This window comes from Mycteria americana, chromosome 1, assembly GCF_035582795.1.
Source record: "Mycteria americana isolate JAX WOST 10 ecotype Jacksonville Zoo and Gardens chromosome 1, USCA_MyAme_1.0, whole genome shotgun sequence".
NCBI lineage: Eukaryota > Metazoa > Chordata > Aves > Ciconiiformes > Ciconiidae > Mycteria > Mycteria americana.
Window position 1 is genome coordinate 130,457,081 of NC_134365.1, and position 20,062 is coordinate 130,477,142.

General features: G+C 36.7%; 1 protein-coding gene across 8 annotated transcripts in view; it reads left to right on the forward strand.

The window, feature by feature from the left end:
* The window catches only part of DMD (dystrophin), a 1,157,417-nt gene that overhangs the window by 835,036 nt on the left and 302,319 nt on the right, over positions 1 to 20,062 (forward strand). For all 8 annotated transcript variants that reach the window (XM_075520648.1, XM_075520634.1, XM_075520658.1 and 5 more), the window contains one exon: positions 10,843 to 10,960. In XM_075520648.1, the coding sequence (XP_075376763.1) occupies positions 10,843 to 10,960 (118 nt within the window). The remainder of the gene's footprint in view (positions 1 to 10,842; positions 10,961 to 20,062) is intronic.

A 20,062-nucleotide genomic window follows, 5' to 3' on the forward strand; every position in this document is an offset into this window, starting at 1 on the left:
AATTCTATTAAATAAGAATCTCTTATATTATTTAGTCATCTGCTCTGATTTTAAATGGACTTACTACTAAGAATTTGCATCTTTCCTGTTTGAACTTTGCTGTCTTCAATTTCCAGCCAATATACCTTTTCAACACTATTGTTTCTGTAATCAATAATTACTGTATTACCAGAAAACTGTCTTCGGTGGCCCTTAGCATGAGCAAATTTACCCTCTGCAGCAATCTGTATTGACCAAGGAGTGGCACTATAAAATGACAGAAAAGCCTAAAATGAGGCATAATTGCATAATGTAGGCACCTGTCTCCCAGCCTTGACACCCCTGCCCAGCTCTGCTGGTGCTCAGCTCTACAATAGTGCCCTTTGCTGTGCTCCTTCAGTTTGGCTTTTGCCTGTGAATAGAAGCTCTTCCAACCTGCTCCGCAGAAATTTCAAATGCAGTACCCATCTTCAGAGTAAGCCCTCCTTCACCTGCCTTCCATGAATATGTGCTTTAATCTGCCGGGTGTTCTCCATCAGCGTATCGAAAGGGTATTCACTGGAAATGCAGGAGGAAGAGCCACTGCCTTTTTCTTTTCCTTTATACATTTTCTAGTGGATAAGGCATCCATCCAGGCAGTGAGTCACCTGCTTTCAGTGTCTTTCTTATCTCCCACTTTTCAGAAATGTCCCTTACACCAGGCTGTTCTCATCGGTGTTAGCCTGTGCCTCTTCTGTTGAATTGGCACCATTGCTCAGAAAAGAGTTGAGGAGTCCCAAGATAGGAAAGAGAAAGCAAGGACCTGGCCCTTGTCACCAGGACACCCATCACCTGCAACAAGACAAGAAGTGCTTGTGTATTTTTGCTACTCAGGCAGTGGCGAGGCATCTTTCCACACAGCCTATGTGTGGCTGAGTTCCCTCCTGAGGCATCTACTCTCCACCCGCTTTTCACACTACAAAATAACTGGGGGACCTAGCTCAGCTACAGCTCCTACTTTAGCTACATGTAGTGATGCTCAAGTGTGCAGCACTTACATCTCAACCTACCCCATAGCTTCTTACATCATGAAGGGCAAATTATAGTTTTTGAGCGTTAAATACAGTATTTTCAAAAGACTGATGTCTCTGTGACACTACCAAGACAAGACAGTATTAATAATTTACTAACTCCTGCTGGCAATTGAGAACTTGAGATTTCCCCCTTGAAATTAGTTATAAAGGTAAATCTTGCCCAGTCCAAACCTTTAATAATCCATTTTTATAGTAGACCACTGTTTTGTCTTCATAATCTCCACAGTCTTTTAAATGAAGTATTTTTCCTGGGCTTTCAATATCCATATTATATACATTTCCTTCCTTCCTTCCTTCACTGTTAATAAAATATAAACAACAGAATTTTTCAAATTTCTACCTTTACCTTCTGTGTTATTGTTGCCCTTAATTAAGTACGTAGTTATGGAAATATGGAGGAATAAAAACTAGAAGTAAAACAAAGAAACAAACAAGCACAACAAAAGAAAGCAACAAAAATGAAAACAAAAATGGAAGGCAGAAGTATAGCCCTAGGAAGAAAACCTTTCTGAATATACCAGAAAGGTTTAGGTACCAAAACTAGGCTTGTTACTTTGTATGGTTCTCGTCTTTCAGAATGACCATAAGATATGAATAAAGATAAGGATCCAAGTTACTAGATTTGGACTAAAGTTATTCCAGCGTTATTCCAACATTTCTTATCAGATGTGGTAAATACGAAACACCTTCCCTCCCCACCCCCTACACACACACACACAGCTAAATAATATTCACTGTAAGAAACAATTGACATAACAGCTTTTGTTTTCTTTTTCAAAAGCAAACCCAAACAAACCAGATGAAATCCTCTTTCTTCATTTTACCTTATTCTTGAGAAAAATATCTAGTGTCATAAGGTAATGAAGAAAAACTTATCTAGCAAATGATGCTGTGCCAATCCATTTTAATCTTCTTAATTGTTATTCACTTGCTATTATTGGAGAAAACTTCCAGTAAAAGTAATCAAAGATTTCCAGAGGCTCTAGCAGAAACTGAGGAGGTCATTCTGTGTTTTTTTTTCAGAGCATAAAATTGATTCAGGCTAATCTTTTCCCTATAAAATTGGATAATTTGGGGAGCATCTTTAGTCAAGCTGTTAGCTTTTCTTCTCCATGAAAATATGTTAGTTATTTTCTTAAATTCAAAAAAAGGATAGCAAAAATACCTGCTTATTTTGCTTATATTCATAATATAATATTATGTCTACTCAATACTGTTTTATGCAAGGTAAATATATCTTCTGTTTAAAAATGTGACAAGGTAAAGAACCTATAACTGCTTTTGAAGTGCATTGACAAGTACATTTTTCACTGGATCAGTCTCAGATAAAAGGAGTTTACTACCACCATCATCTGAAAAAACAGTAGAGAAAAAACTAAAGCTGCAGCTTTGAGAAATGGAACAGCTGTCCTCAGTTTTCTTGCTAATACGCATTTCTAAGTGCAGTGGAAAAATACTTAATCTGAAAACCATTAGTTATATAGGAGGAATAAAATAGTCAATTTTGCAAATTCACATTCCACAAATGGTAGCTATGTGCTCAGAGATTTTGGTTATGCTGGCTATTACAGAAACTGGGGAAGCTCTGTGGCTCCTAATACTGGTTCCCATCCATTAAGTTATTTAGTGCGATTGCGTGAAAGGGCATAAGATACCCTGGAATAGTTTTTCCTGATTGTTTAGATGCTGATACTTTATTGCAAACAAAAGTGGTATTGAACAGCCACATTGTGTGGGGGCAAAAGGCTGTAATTTCTTACACAGTTCACATATACTCAGATTTACTCTTAGAGCTGTAATCCTGTTTCAGTCTTGAGTTCTTACAAGTGATTTATCACTGTGTTCTAGTTGAATGGATCTCATTAGAGCCAAACACCCAAATCTTTAAATGTTGTTCCACTCGTTACTGATACATCTTTAGCTTTATTCCATTTTTCTGGCAATGGCTATAATAGTGTTAATTTCTTTTATCTGAGAATGATTCATTCACAAACCATGTTAAGCTGTAATCTTTTCCTAGCTTCCTCTCCACCTTCTCTCCATCCTGTGCACTGGATGGACTCCAGCGCAGTCCATCAAGACATCTCAGTTAGAATGATCAAGCTGCTGATGGTTTGACCCTCTTCCTGGATATGGACCGTATGTGCAAAATAGCATAGACAGCATGCTTCCTAGGTAGTGTCCCTCTGTTCAGTGCTTGTTTTCCCATAGATGGTGTTTGAGATAATTGCCAGTGTTCATCAATTTTGAACATGTTACTATGCATTATTGTAAAAATGACACAGTCTGTCAAAAAAATATCTGGGGATCTATAGCTAAGCTTCCCAAACTACTTAGCATTCCTGAAGACTCTGGATTTTTGTTTACCAATTATCCAGGAAAAGTTGGAAATTCAACCACTTCTGCTACAGTCCTGCCTCACTCCATGTATTGTAGTGTAAGGTGCCATAGTAGCTGTTAAGAAAAAGTTAAATTCATTTTTTAGATGCTTATTTTTTGTATAGCATTCTTGCAATTCCTTGTGATATTGCAGGTTCCTTGGACCATGTGGACAACTTGCGTACCTTCTGTATCTTAAACACATCTTTTCTGGGATACCAATGTAAAAGGGAGGTACTGAGTTACAGGTTAGCTCAGCAAAAACATGCCATTGTATATGCCATTAAACACACAGACAAACTTTGCAAAGATTTTGGAAATCTTTGCCCCGCTTTATGTATTATTTTTCTTCTGAAAAGCAGTGGGTTCAGAAAGTCCAAGTTTAGCCAGGTAAGGCTTCTCTTGTCTTATCGAGCTCCTTTGGTCACTTCCTTCATCTTGAATTTGTATAAACTCATGTCCTTGTGACAGATTTTTTCTCTTTCTTTTTTATTGTTGACAACAAGTAATGGATGGTATGAATATGTAGTGGATGTGTGTGAGTGTGAAATGAGTGTGAAATGTCTACATCATATTAGTTCATATCACATATCCAAATTTAGTCTTATTTAACTTCACATCTGGGTAGCTGCCTCTAACATGCGTTCATTGGAGATCCCTCTACAAGAGATCTAGTGGATTGCATCCTTACATCTCTGCAGCCTATTTTCCTAGTCTGAAAATCTTTTCAGCTGCAGGCTGAACTTCTGTTTGCTTCCACCTTTTTATTTCTAAGGCTAGGGCACATCCTGCCTTGCTGGACTTGCTTCAAATCATACGACCTTTGTCTTGCAACCTATGTGTATGCCACCTTTTTCCTAGTGTCCGTGCCCAATTTGGTGGTCTATGAGGGTGGTAAAAAACATCTCAGTGGGCCTTGACTGACTTTTAGCCTCTCATGAAGTCTCATTCTTGTACCTTACTTGTGACTCTGATCCATGCTGCATGTACTTTTCCTTGCTGACTACTCCATTTGTGGATGAGTTAGAAGGGTATTTGCCTCCTGCATTTCTGGAGCATTATAGTTGATTTCCCTGTGAACTCGGATTTTTAAGCTTTTTTTCTCTTCTACAAATCAGTCACCTTTCCTGAGAGACCTTGCAATGCCTGCTCCCAAAGTCTTTTTGTAGATAAATGGGGAGCAGGGGAGGAAGAGAGAGGGTGAGAGTTATCCCAGCTCCAGCCATCACCATCACCTTACATTGTTGGTCAAAGCATGGAGATTCAAATTAAGTATTCTCCATTCTGCTTGGTTTGATTAGTGTACATCAACAGCCTGTTGCACTTTTTGCTGTCATAACTTCCTAGTATGAACCAGAATTTACAAGTTGTAAAGGAACAGTCCTCAGACATTTACAAAGGAACAGTCCTCAGACATTTACAATGCCACCAACATAAATCGAGTGACTGTTACAAAAAGCATACAAAAACTTTTATGATGCTTTTTCATGCACCTAGTGAGACACCTGATAAGCTGTCACTGGTGGCTTTCCCACAGCATCACTGATGGAGTTGATATATTCACTAAGACAGTGGTGAGAGCTGCTTAGGCAGTTCTTGAGTGGGCCTTAAGTAGGAATAAAAATCTGTGCTTATGAAAACTTAAGCTGCATAAATCACTCAGGCAAAATCAAATCATAGTGTCCAGTCTGTTAATGTTTTGATTTCACTGACAGGTACCAATCAGCTAGCAACACTGCTAAATAGTAACTCTAGATCTTCTTATTTTCCTAAAATTATACGTACTTTGCAGGGAAAACACAAAACAGCTAATAGCCAAAACAAAAGTTGTTTTAAAAAGAAAACTCCACTGCATTATATTACTTTAATTATTTCATAATTTTATGTTTAAACGTAGAGAGTATGTAAATGATCATTTTCTCTCATATTCTCTTCCTGCTTAGTGACAAGAAAACAAATTCAAATTGTGCTTGGGAGGAATAACTTAACAAAGCCAATTTTATTATGCAGATGAATTGTAGGTGTTGCATATCTGCATTTTCTGAAATTGTTAGCAAGCTTTTTTCCCAAGCTTTCTCTCTTTCTAGGTGTGTATATAACACATTCTATTTAGAGAACCAACCAGCCTTAAGAAACTCAGTTGTTTTAAGTAAAAGTTGTCATGGCTATGCATTTTGCTCAGGAAGTAATTGCTTCATTTTTCGTTTAAATTTAAGGTTTAGAGTTTAAAGTTTTTCAAAAGATGAGCAAATCATTTCCTCAACAACTGTTTAATGGAATTATGCTTTTTCTAAGAGTATCGTGGTGAGTTTGGAGGAGTGAATAGGTTCATAAGAAGAAAAATATATCTGCCTTCTCTCTTACATTCCCATATTAATCATTCAGTTTTGCTCTTGAGGTCCAGTGGTTCATTTCATTAAACAAGGTTGGGGGTGGGCCAAAACAAACCCATCCCAAGCAGTGGGAAGTTTTAGTCTTCAGCCATGGGTTGTTTATGACAAAATGGTGCTTCCAGTTTGCTCTTAATATGGAAGGTCTTCTCTAAATCTCCTTTTTGACCAAACATCATTTTTTGGATCACTCACTGTTAGCTTTCTGACCTAGCAGAAAAAAAAGTATAAAATAGATAGCAAACTATATTCAACAGGTAGCATGTAAAGACACAGAAAAATTGTGAAGACACAGTAGTCATTACTACTACAGAGGACTCCTCAGTTAAACACTAAAAAGGAATTGTGGGACCTATTTTACCCAATAATATTTCATTTTCTTCATGGCATTTTAACTTCTTTGTTTTCAGAGACATTTTTCAACTTAAGAATGTAAAACGGTTACGAAGTAGACCCAGAGCCTTTTTAAAGAAGCATACAGACTGAGGCACAATCATATATAATATTGCAGAACAGCAACCTTAACTCTTGTTTATATGTTTGAATTTCAGCAATGGAAGATGAAAACTCCTCGCTTTGGTGTGAGGGAAGTTGCTTCTGATATTAAAGAGCAAACACCCATAATCAGCACTAGTAAATGATTAGTTGAATGTTTAAGACTTAGTACCATCCTGGAATTCAGATATTCCAGTTTAATAATGCTTGCCATGAGGTCAGGAAAAAAGGAAAAAAAGATTGGATAGATTTTAAAGATTCTATCTTTTATATAAAGTACTACACACATGGCTAGAGTGACAACTATGCAGGCTGTAGCATGCTGTACCTTATAAAGCTAAAGACTATTTTAATTCTCAGTCTCAAACCTTGCAGTCCCACCAAGAATTTGTCACACTTCACCTGTTTCAGTTTACTTTTTAGCAATTTTTATACAAGTTATTTCAGTTGCTGACTTAAACAATTTGTTCCATATCTCAACCCCCATTTAGTGTAAAGGAATCATAAAAGTTAGGAACCTGAAAATTGGATTTTTCTTTTGAGCAGCTGCTGTCCACAAATGTAGAAAGATTGCTGGAAGTGAATAGCATCACTTTCTAACAAACTGTAGGCAGGTTTGATGACTGAATCTCATCTTTCCATTACTGTGCTGTCACCAAGCATTATTATGTTGGCACTCATAGATATATGGAAGAAAAAGAAAAGCTCTTTTGGGGTTTAAAGATGTATTTGTACAACCATGGATGTCAATGGTCCTTCTTCATTGTTGACCTACTCATGTTGAATTACATTTATTATTAAACACAAATTTCTTGATTAAAATGTGGTCTATAATGTTTTGCAGAATACATTATTGTACCTTTACAGAGCACTAGGTCAATGAGAGTAAAGGGAAATTATATGCACAAGGACACAAGTGTTTATTAAAAAAAAAAAATCCTTTTAGTGTAGCTGACTCCCTAAGTCTTTCTACCTGTGCTTTTGGTGACCTGATGGGGACTAGATAGATTTCTGTTTAATTTATTTTGAAAATCCTTTCGTAATACTTTTATTTCTGTATTACCCATTTTTACATAGCACATTTGTTTCAGTGTGATGACATTCCGAATCAGAGGCATCTGGTCTGTTGCATCTGCTGTGCCTCCACCAGGGTGCCACTACTAACGAGTTTTTCTTCCCATGGCTGTTGTAACAACATCTTCTAATAGTTTCCACTTAGTTTTCTGTTGAGGATCCAGTTTTACAACATTAAATATTTGGCTGAATTTGTAAAAGTTTTAAAAAGTATCTCCATATATGAATTGCTTCTGATTTTGGTTTGGGTTTTGGTTTGGTTTGTTTGTTTGTTTATTTTAGATCATTTCAGCTAATACTTTATTCAATTTTTTTTTCCAAAATCATATTCGAAGTCTTTTAATTAGTATTCATCAAAACACTTCTCTTCCTAGCATAATTATTTGTATTTTTGTTACCCACAAAATCAATTTGTATGACTAGTTTATCCAGTCACAGAGTATCTTTCTGAATTTGATAATACTTTAAGTAGAGCTCAAGTGTTGCTGTTTATTTTCATGCTACAGGATCACAGGAAGGCTCAGGAATGATGTGTTTTAGTAGCTACTTTTATCCAAGTTTCCATCAGGGTTTGTATGTGTATGTGTAATGTAGGTTCCACGTGGAACATATATTTACTAAGTCTTTAAGATTGTACCAATTGGTAAAATTGTACCAATAAACGTCGTAACAATTTTACAACAATTTTGATTTATACAATTTTACCAAATAAAATATAACATTGTTTCTGTAAGGTTCTCAGGCACTTTGTATTAAATCAAAGAAAGAATATATTAATTTGAGGAACATTGTTTTTTCCTTTTTCTGAGTAGTTATGTTTCTAAGACTAAGAAAAAAACCCATCTGTTGTATAATTATATATTATTGTCTCCTGACAGGTCCAAGAATCTTCAAATCTGTTCATAGTATAAGGGTTTCAAGATGTCCTTCCTGACCTTTCAAAAATACATATTAGTACATCTGGCAGAAAGCAATTTTATTCACATTAAATGGCAGAGGGAACCATGTCCTCACAGTCCATATAGGGACGAGATTGTTGTGTTCCTGAGGAAACAGCAGGGCTAGCAAGACTCACTTTAAAGAGGCATTGCTAGTTTTCCTGAGTGTCCAGTTCAGGAATTGCAGATGGGTCTTGTGGGTAAATCATTCTGTACAGCACTTAGGCATACGTCAGTTCCATTCTCTCATTTCGGTACTGAGCAAATCCTTACTGAGCAGTCCTTACCTATTGCTTTGTTTCTTACTGGCAGATTTCATATAGCAGAAGCTTTCTTCTATGGTACAAACACAGCATTTAATGTCTGGTTGGAGACTCAGGCTGGATCAGATAAATCATTCTCCTATTCAGTATATCAAATATAAAAATTATATTTAGGAAACTTTAGGGAACAGTTTAGAGTCACTGTTGGCATAAGACCTTAGAATCACTTAATTTGCTTTTCCTCTTCTAAAAAGTTTCTAGGTAGGGGAAGGAGAGAGAAAGGGAAATATTACTTTGGAGGCCACACAATTATCTGAGCATGTTGTACATGTTTTAATGTTCCTTCTGCACAGTCCATTTTGGCAATATGTATAATGCAGATGTTGTTAGGCTGCAATGGGACTGCTTTTTCTGTTGTAAAATTCATGTCACTCATTAACTTGTCTTCCTAGAAAATGGAGTTTTGAAGGCACATAGATATCTAGAGGTAGTAACTACATCAGTAGGTTTTATTTCTTTTTCTTGAGTGCTTTCACTAAGGAGAGACTTCTAATGAGAAATTTGTTCTTTGCTTAATTATGCAAGCTGCTGCTTTAACTGCGTGTCTCTGTATGCAATCCAATCAGTATACAAGTGAAAAAATACCATCCAAGCTTTTGGATATAAGTTTAGAAAGCCAGTTATAATAGATTTTCAAAGAACTTCTGATGCAGAAGTTAAAGGCAAGAATTTCACAGGGTGTAGCTAGATGTGTATCTTGAAAATTACCTTTTTTCTAACTAACAAACAAAACGGTAACTGAACAAAACGGAAACTCTGGAACTTTTAACTTGCTTCTGATGATACATGCTGTAGTTACTGGACGTTATATTCTCGTTCACTTTTGTTAATCTCATTGAACAGAAAATTATATTAGGCCTTCACCTGTCACCTTCAACTTGCTGAAATTATGTAACTCTAATCTCAGGTTGGAAGGCCAAAGTTAAGATCAGACTCTGCAGGTCTTTTCCATCCAGTACAGTCAGTGAATAATAACTTGTTAAAATAAAGTATGACTATTCAGAATAAAAACATCTTAAGCAGGGGTGGGAGGGACGGGACACGGCACTTTTAAGACAATAAAATGCTCAAGACATATAGTCAACAGCCAGGTGAGCACGCTAACAGATTATCTAACTGCTGTCCACATAAAAAGCCTGAAAAATAAAAATGCTCCATGGAGCTTTGTTGTCAGCTCTGGTGACTCAAAATTGTGGGCAGAAAAAAGTCCTTTGTTCATAATTTGGTAATAAATATTGTTACTTCCAACTTGTAAGACTGGGAAATCTAACGAGCATCTTTTCCGGAAGCTACAGGATAGGGACTTGAAGTTTCTAGATTTGGTCAATGTCTTTTAAATACATGCTTGGATGCTTCTTATCTGGGAAACCATTGAACTGATTCCTTGTTTGCTTTTCCCTAATCTTTCAAAATAAGTTAAAATACTATATGCATAAATCTTATATGCCTTACTTCCCCTGAGTTCTCACTTTCATTATATCTAAAGCCATTGTATTTTAGTTTTTATTACCTCCTAAAGACCATAAGTCATTATTCTGAAGCCCATCTTTTTCCCTATGAGAGACTGTAGATCCATTTCTTACTTTCTAGTCAGATTGCCTGGGCTTTATGTATCTGCTTGACTAACATAAATTATTGTGAGTGTTATTTTTCTGCTGGGTAAGGTGTCAGGACAGAAAAAGCAACATTAGTAGTCTTACATTGGCTTTAAACCAATAGATAGTAATTAAACAGTCTTAAAATATTAAGAAACAAACATTATTAACTAGACTTCATGAGTTACTAGGAAAATCCTGCCTAATCTGGTAAGAATGTATACCCTTATATTATTTTTAAAATACATTGTAAAATCTAAGTGAATATAGAAGAATAGTATCCTTCTATAGCTTTATAGAGGAAAATACCTTACCCTTGCATAATTTGATGGGTTAAAAAATGAAGAATGATTGTCATTTTATATCTAGGTTTATAGGTTCTTTCAAAATTATTATTACAAGTTATACCTGGTATTTTTATGTTAAGAACAACAATATTTGGAGGGTCTAGACCAAATTCTTTGTATTATTTGAAACAGCAAACAATCTTTCTGCTTTAAATCAAGCTGGCACAAAAAAAAGTCACTGCACATGGCCTTCTCAACAGCTCTACATGCTTTTTTCTTTGTTTTATTTTTGTATTTGTGTTCAACTAGGCAATACTACAGGATCTGGAGCAAAGACGTCCCCAACTGGATGAACTAATAACTGCAGCACAAAATCTTAAAAACAAGACGAGCAATCAAGAGGCCAGAACAATAATTACTGACCGCAGTAAGTGGTGATTCTGTTATCATATGATGTTTCAGCAGATATGGAAAATGTTGTAATACCTGAGAAGTATAGCATTTTTCAGATACTTTATGCATTTGTCATGAGAAGGAGCGTTCCATCAGGAGACAGTTCTCACACAGATTTTCCAAATTGCACATAGAAGAAATGTAAGTGAAAGTCAGTGATCATATATTTCAAATTTTTCACCTTAATTTCATATTGCTTGTCTTTATAATGGAAGCACATTGTAGAAAATATAGAATGTGATCACTATAGATAATGAAACACATTTCTTCTTAAACAAGGAGGAAAAAGAAAGAATTCACAAAGTATAGCTGTAGGCTTGTAAGAAGCTTTGAATTCCGTCCTCCATAGTACGGCCACAGCCTCTTCTTTCATCTCCCCTTAGCTGACGCACAAGTCTGATGATGCTCTGTATTAGTCTGTATTAGTTCTTCAGTTCTGGTTTCCCTTTCCGGAATTAACCAACTAGCTGTATCTAAGGTGGAAAATTTAGTATATTAAGTTTTAGAAGAAGTCTATAGAAGACGTAATCTTGTCACCCTAGGATGCTTGCATGTCCTTATGCCCTTCACTATAGGATGAAACACACTCTCAAGGTCATGCTATAAAAGCAGCCCTCTGTGGTGGACTGTTATATATCTTCAGTTATTATTTTGAGTACTCAGGACTAAAAACTACAAAAAATGAATTTCTTATGGTCCTAGAGATCCCCTGTGGAGCTTAGAGAAGACCCAGGCCAAATGCTTTGCATGTGGACGCAGCCAATTCACTTTAGGCAGATGCAAACTGGTCCGTACATCTTGGCCTAGAGACCAGGGATTGCTCCTTGAAACTGATGACTGTGAAGGTGTACACATAGGCTAAACTTCTCTACCCCCATAATTAACATACATATATATATATATATATATATATATATATACACACACACACACGTTACCTCTTTCTTTTTATTCCATCAGGTAAATACTTCCCATAATATGTGAAAATCACATTTACAGGTACTATTTAGACTATAGCCTCTGTGAAATAACATTGTTTAACTGCTATTCTCCTTCTGGCCTTGAAACATAGTACTGAGAGAGAAAGAAGCTGTATTTGTCTTATTTGAAGTTGGAGAAGAAATGGATAGCGCTTATGTATTACATAAGTACCTGTTCCTGTTTGACATGCAAATTAATTTTAGAATCACATACTCAGTTGAATTCAGATGAAGTGTGTACATATACCTTAACTTTACAGCGCTTATTCAAAGCCAACATATGTAGTACTCCCATCAGTATTTTCTAGTAGGTTTTAATTTTTAATTCTGAGACAAGTCTTCTGAAGATAGGAATTGTAGACTTTACATGAAATGCAAGCATAATTCCTATATGCCCTCATGTGAATTGTATGCATGACTACATTTTGTTCTGTTGGAAAACTGCACTTCACTTTGAGTGAAATTGCCTTCTAAGATAGATTAAATGCTTCTTTCTCATACAGCAAAAAAAGGAAAGCAAGCTATCAGACTGTAAATCAAGAATGAGTGTGTGGTAACCCAACTATATTAAAGCTTGCATCTGTGGCTAGCAGTGTGGTGAATATATTTTACATGATGATTTCTTAGTTTTTATCTATAAGAATTCCCAAAATGATTAGTTGGTTTTGAACTTAAAGTATACGATTAATTTTTGCTGTGATTTAGCAATTAATTTTCTATGTTGAAACTGTCAATATCCTTGACTGCAAAAGTGCAACTTATGATGCAGTAGATATAGGTCATGTCCCTTTATGTTCTTTCAAGTACATCTTGCTGTAGAAGATCTTATAACATCATCCTCTTGTTGCTAATGAAATAATTTTAAAGTAAACAAAATAGTTATTGTCAGAAATATACAGGGTCTGAATTTCTGCAATGGAGGGAGACAAAGTATGATCAGGGCCATTTTTGACCCAGTCTTCTGAGGCAGCAAACTAGATTCATGACGGTTTTTTCATGCTTAGTTAGTTTATATTTGTATAATTGTAGGTAGTACTAAACACTATTCTAGTAGGTAGTACTAAACACTAAACACAGTATGAAGAAGATGGAGATTGCTCTGTTTGGTTTGAATTAGGCCTGCTAAATACCTGTATAGACAGGATCCACTTGTTCTTGCTGCAGCTACCACCCCTCCCACCCCTTCACAGTGCTATGCTGTCCTGAACATAGGAAGACTCTCCTTATCCCCAGCACAGCTGGGGTGCTCTCTACCTAACACAGCTCCTCTGAAGCCTGCTGTGTTGTACAGTGCTCCTACTAGTGCAGTTGTTTTGCCTTGCAGTCCAGCACATACTGAGCCCAGCCTACTGCACCCAGGTGTTGTCCCCAGGTCCATCCCTGGGAATCTTGCTCGCAGCCAGAGCTGAACCCTGGGCCAGAGAACCTGCTCCAGTTGCTAAGGCCGGCACGTTCCCCACAGCCCTAGAGAGCCTCCCCTCCGTTATACTTGGACCTTGCACCAGAGTCCTGCTGCAAGTCTTCCCTGGCTACCTCACCTGCAGACTGTTTCCCATTGCCTGTGTTTTTTTCCCTCTTCATGAATACCAATAGGTTACCATGGTTATATCTTAGCAGTTATGAGTACTGATTCAAATCTATGCACTTTCATGACCTGAACATCAGCACTGTGCCATTCATGCTCCTCTGCAGCAGCTGTGTGCCACTCTCACATGCAGCCTTCTGTAATGTCACACTATCAGGTGCCAAGTGCATTGGATCCCATCATGAAGGAAAGGGAGTGCAGGGCTGCGCTGCACTGGTCTGTCATGTAGGGGCCAACAGACTCAACTATATGTAGTGCACTGTTTCTTCCCGGGCTGAAGCACGGGATCTCACACTTTGAGAAGTAAAAAGCTGAGAACATGAGCTAATTTGTATGAATATGTTGTTCATTGCCTTTTGCTATTAAGGTAGCAAAGAAACCCAACACAATCATCTGGCCAAGATCACTGAACAGGTATATTATAAATGTTAAATGAGACTCGTAGCTAGTGTAGAAGATAGCTGCATTCTTGGTCACAGGATGGGTCAGTGTGCCATCAACTGGAATTAAAACCCTGAAGGTTCTGGCTTCTGTGCTAACATTGGTAACTCTTAAGTCATTCTGCTTGCAGAAATATGTATATTATGCTCATTAAAGTCTAACTTTGAACTATATTTAAAAGCCATTATTGCCTTGAAAGTATTTCTAAAAACAAGCAAGATAAACATTTTATACAAAATCAAGAAAATCAAGAGAAGTTTATTAGAGAATCTCTATGAAGAACTGCAAAAAAGTCAATGATCATGAGATTATTTTTCAACAGAATTGTCATAGTATTGCATGGGTTTAGTCTTTCTTTAGGAAATAAAAACAGAAATTAAATATAAGCTCATACAATTGAATTATTTCCTTTTAACCTTTTTTCCCCACCCTTACTTCATTATCTGTATGAAATTGCAGGAGCTATACTATGTAAAAAGAACTTGACTCTATAAAGTACAGCTTGTGCTGTGTTTACATAATGTTATACGCAAATCTCTATTCTAAGTAAATCATAGTTTGTTTACAACTTATACATTACAGAATACATAAGAACAATAGTTACATTTAGTCTTGAGGAAAAGTTGTGGGAAAAAGCAAGATGCCTCTCTGCTCTTTTAATGCTCTCGATAAACTATTCTATTCTAACAGAACCATATGCTGTACAATAACGTTTTTCTCTACGTAATGCATCACAGCTCCAAAACACTTTGCTTTACTGCTGATGAAAATGTTGTTTCTTTAAATTGAATGAGTTTATAAGCAACTTTGAATATAATAAAGTAATTAAACTTTGAAAATTCCTTTTATTTTCCATCAGTTCCTATGTATAAAATACATAAAGCTGGTAACAAGTCAATATAGAGGTATACTGAGAGATAATAAAAACAAATTTACAGTCCTAGAATCAGGAATACCAAAGTAATTACAAAGGCTACGTTAGATCTTGCTAGATCCTGGAAATGTAAGAAACTTGAAATTGCAGGCCTTGCTATTTTTGTGTTCACACACATGCAAAAGATAACGGTGAATAACCTTTCTGCAGTTTTACTTTGCTAGTAATTTACATCCCAATTTTGTAATGTGGTTTCTGGCTGTGTAACCGATAGAGGAGGTATGAAAATGAATATTTATAGAAGTCTATGAAGAAATAATCTCTTACTGACCAAAGAATCTCCCTTTCAAGATTATAAGAATCCAAAGTAACACACATCTTTCTTCAGCAATTGTGTGAAATGTAGTGAACTCTCAAAATATCACTTGAGAGGTTAATTAAGTTCTATTACATTAAATACATAAATAATAGCAATAAAAATAAGCATTTCAATGAAGACTGTTTTGATCAAGAATTACACATTGGGACCAAATGATTCCTTTTGAAATTTTATTTGGCAGTTTTTAAAACCAAGTCCACAAATGTACGAATAATTTATAGAGGATGTCTTCAGAAGAGTTATTTTGGGTTTGTGGTTTGTTTTTTGTTTGCTTGGGTTTTTTTTTTTTTTTTAAAAAAGAAAAGCTATATGTTATAATTGGTTGTTAGGAGAGCTGCACTTGAACTAATCTGAAAAGAGTCTGAGTGCCTCTGTGCCACTCCATAAAAAATGCCTTTATTGAATAGTTTGCTGTATTTGACAGTTTTATGGCAAAATCATCAACTTGTCATCACTTTCACAAGAAAATGTATGGAAACTCCACAGTGAATTACAGCTGTACTGTTGTTCTCGACACCTTAATAAAATAGCCGTCTCCATTGTACTGCCATCTACGTGGTTTTCTCTTAGAGCTATTGAATACAAATAAAGAGTTTACCACTTGAAAAAACAAATTCATACAATCTGGAATTTGTCATCCAGTAGTAAAACTCCTAGTTACCAAGACTGTAAAAGAAAAGTGTAAGAGAAAACTGTACTTGTATACAGTTTGCCCAGTTATCTTGTTGATATTTTTAAGCTGAATTATTGAATAAACCCCAGTATTCTATTCTTTGGATTCCATGCATTTCAAGAACTTCTCAAGAACCCGAGTAATGGCTTTCCTATGTCATAAAGATGCAAAGTTTATTAGTTATCCTGATGTACTTCTTTACAGCTGAAACCTTGTTTTTCCTATGAGAACTCTATGCCATGGAAACGAAGGAAGGGAGAAACCATTTGTTGTTAAAGAAACATCAATAACAAGATAAAACTATAGCTTTGAAAGGGATAGCATGTTACTGAGAAGAGTACCTCATTTGAAACCACTTCCTTGGCGCAGATTTGCTGCTACAGGATTTGTATGGAAGTTATGGGACATTTTAAGAAGCAGTAACAAGTTACTTTGGAACACTGGGGAGAGTTGCCCTTTAAGAACGGGAAATAACATGCCCCAGAAATGTCTGAGTGATCGGGGAATTACAGTTATATATCATTTCTCAGGCTATATATACTAGAAGCATATGGCTCAGTGGACAAAGGGCAAGATCTAAACTGTCTACTTCAGGTGTTGTAGTGCTCCCAAAAAGGATGTGAGACTACAAGGTGACCTTCCTCCATTTCTGGTTATATTCTTGAGTAGAAGTGGCACGGCTTTTTTGATAGCCCCAGAGCCCCAGAGCTGCTAAGTGTATTAGGTGATATTGGAGCTGGTGACTGTGTTAGGCTCGCTCAGAGCTCACTTACCTTGTCAAGCCTGCGAAGAGAGTTCGGTAATTACTAAACTTTGTGTTGTGTGGTAATTCAGGTGGAATGTAGCTGGCTAGTTCTAGACCGGGTACTCCTGAATTGATAAGAATGTTGTCCTAAGTTTTATGTTCCTATAAATCAGTCTGTGTTGGAGAACAGGCACCCTGGATTGCTGTGTTGGATAGAGGCACTTAATTTTGCCCAAATTGTAACTGTTAGTAAAATGTTGTCATCTATCCTCCAAAAAAGCTACAAGAGCAGAAATGTTGACCAACTCTCTCATCAGGAAAATATGACCACAAAGTGAGTTTAATTTAATATTCTGCAATTTACTCTGCTGTTCTTAAATTGTTTGGAGACTGAGGTGATAAAGGTGATTTTAGAAAAAGGGCCAAAGGATGTAAAACTTCAGCCTCCCCAACCTTCAACCTGCCCAGTCACCAATTAAGGTAACTTGCCCAGAACCATGAGCAGACACAAAATGACAGAAAGTCTTGTTTACAGGCTGGCAGCAGGCAATTCCTTTCCCCAGGTACTGTTGGCTGCTCTCCTACTAAGATAAGTCCTATTAATAGTGTTGTTAGGGGCATCTTTTCCTTCTTTTATGCTCAAGGGGAGTCATATTTTAACAGACTGGTTTTCTGTAACTACCTGCCTTTGTTCTTAATGTCTTTGTGAAAATCGTTAACACTCATAGAAATCTGCATGCATATATCAATTTGAAGGAGCTTTCTTTTTTAGGTTAACAAGACCAGCGTCTCAGTAGCTTCAGAAAGAAGCAAATTTGCTTGCAAAAGTGTTGTAAGCAAAATGTAAAGGGAAGGTAAGGAACTGCCATACAGGATGAGATTGCAGGTCCTACTAATTTACTCCGTTGTCTCAGAAATTGTTACTATCATGTCCTTCTGAAGAATATCTACGAATTCAATAGTATGCAAATGTGAAGTAAATTGAGAGTACTTCGCAGAATACAAAGTCTTTCTTTCATATCTTAAACACTTAGAGAAGTGTTAACATAATTTTTTGAAACACTTAACTGACTGAAACTGCCAAGAATTTGTAGTTCTTCAGGAAAGCATGCACTAAGTTATTTTAGAGTTTTCAACATATTTAACAGTATCTAATGTGAGACTTCCTATTTACAGTGTTACAACAAAAAAATCTGGTTTTAATTACATTGCATTTTTAAAAAATGAATTCAATCTCATTTTACAAATGTTAATTAACATTTGTATAAAATACCTTAAAATCTGAAAATAGTAAATCTTGAAGAGGTTTGACATATCTTGTCAGTGATAGAAGAATGTTCCATTGACTTGTGTAGTGGCCAGATAATCAGAAAGGAATTGTTTTTCTCTTTGAGCAATACTGGCAAGACTCAGTCAATTTTCTATGTTAAAAGGAGTAGTGGTAATAATTTGCCATTAAAAATATCTATACCACTTATACCATACTTGTGGCCCATCTCTATTGCATTGCAATAAAATTGCAATGTACTATGTACTGATGAAATTTCTATGTACTGATGAAATTTCATTGCTGTTTTTATATAAGGTCCATTTGGGCAATCAATAAAGTTACAGTCTAACCTTAAAATCTGTGAGTTGCTCAAGATCATAGAAAATTATTTTCTTTTTCTTTTCAGATAGGGGATTTCTGTTTCTTGCTGAATGCTAGTACTACTCCATATCTTTGAAGTCTGAAAGTCTCAAAAGTATTGCATCATATGGTTTGGATGTATTTCCTTTTTTCTTTAATGGAATTAGAAAGCTCCATTTTTAACAAAAGCATCCCATTTACCCAAAAAAGCCTCATTATCTTCCTTATTTTCACTCTCTTTATAGAGAGTTTTAATATTTTAAATAATTTTAATTAATAATTTAGTTTTAATGGAACTTTTAAATGTTGAAGTTCAGTCAGTTTATACAAGCATCAAAAATTACTTGTTTTTTAATATGAAATTGCCTGGATTTTAGCGATCTTTTTCTTTTTATTGTTTAGTGCGATTGCTTATTTGGGTTTACTTTTTGCAGTGTGAATGTTGTGAATATGTTGTGCAGTTGTGAACGTTGACATTGCAATGCTGACGTTCTTTATTACTTGACTTAATGTTATCACATATCTGAATACCTTCTGTCAGAATAGATGTCAGCAGTTGATTAGAAAGTAACTTGGATTTTGCATTTGTTTTTATATTTGGGCACAATGACAGAATTTAATGAGCAGCTAGGACTTTTGGGAACCATGAGATTTTCATAGACATTTTATCTTCTGGAAAACCTCTGAATTACAGAAGTTGCCAGGAACTGTGCTGTTGGACACCTGCAGCCATCTGTATCAAAACCATTTCATGGATTTTTCACAGTTACACATACTTGTTGCATCTACATGTTTGTACTTTGTATTTTACAGGTGATTTTAATAATCTAGAAAAACACCGAAAACCTAACCCTTCATATTTACAAATATGAACACTGTTGAAAAGATGCAATGCAGCATTATGAAAAGACACCTGAGCAACCTCTGAGACTAAAAGCTGTCTAGGCCCTTGGCTGGCGGGTTTGCTTGGGTTGGCAGGGGCAGAGCCCTCTACTAGCAGGTAGAGATCTCGGGACACAAAATCAGGGGGCATATGAGCGTCCTGATGCAGGGCTGTACCAGAGGAAGGCTGTAGGTCTTGACACAATGGCACTCTGCGGAGGTACACTGGTAAAAACAAGGAACATATTCTCTAGTAGAAATCTTTCTATTTCTCAGGGACCAAGACCTGTTTGTTAGATGACATTACATGTCATTCCTATCTATAGGCAGGAACTGGTGTGCACCTGACTGTCTCCGCACCGTGTCTCCACCGTGGAGACTGTCTCCCACACCCTAGACAGGGCTGGGATGGGTCTGGTGAATTATTGATTCAGATATTGAGAAACAAAGGAGACATAAACAACAGAAGAGCTGAGGAAACACCTTTCCTCCCTTTCCCCAGGCTCAGCTTCAGTCCAACACCTCTCCCTCCCACCTTCCTCGTCTCAACTCCCCTTGTTTTTTCCTACACGTTGCGCTTTGTCCCGCCCAGTCCCTTTGGCACAGTGACAGGTGGCACAGGAGGCAGGGATCAGTGCGCCATTGTTTCTGTCTCTGCTGCTGGCTTCTTACTCAGATGCAGTCCCTCACAGGTCCCTTCTTAGACATGGTGTGAGTGCCTCCTTCCAAGTGTGCGCCTCCAGCCACGTCCCCAACACTATCCCCTTCCACGTGTCTCCTCCATTTTGTTTCTCCAAATGCCTCTCTTCACACTCACCTCTCTCCTTTCGTGTTTCCTTGCTGGCCTCCCGCTGTGCAGCCTGCCCCTGCCTGCTGCCACCTTGCCT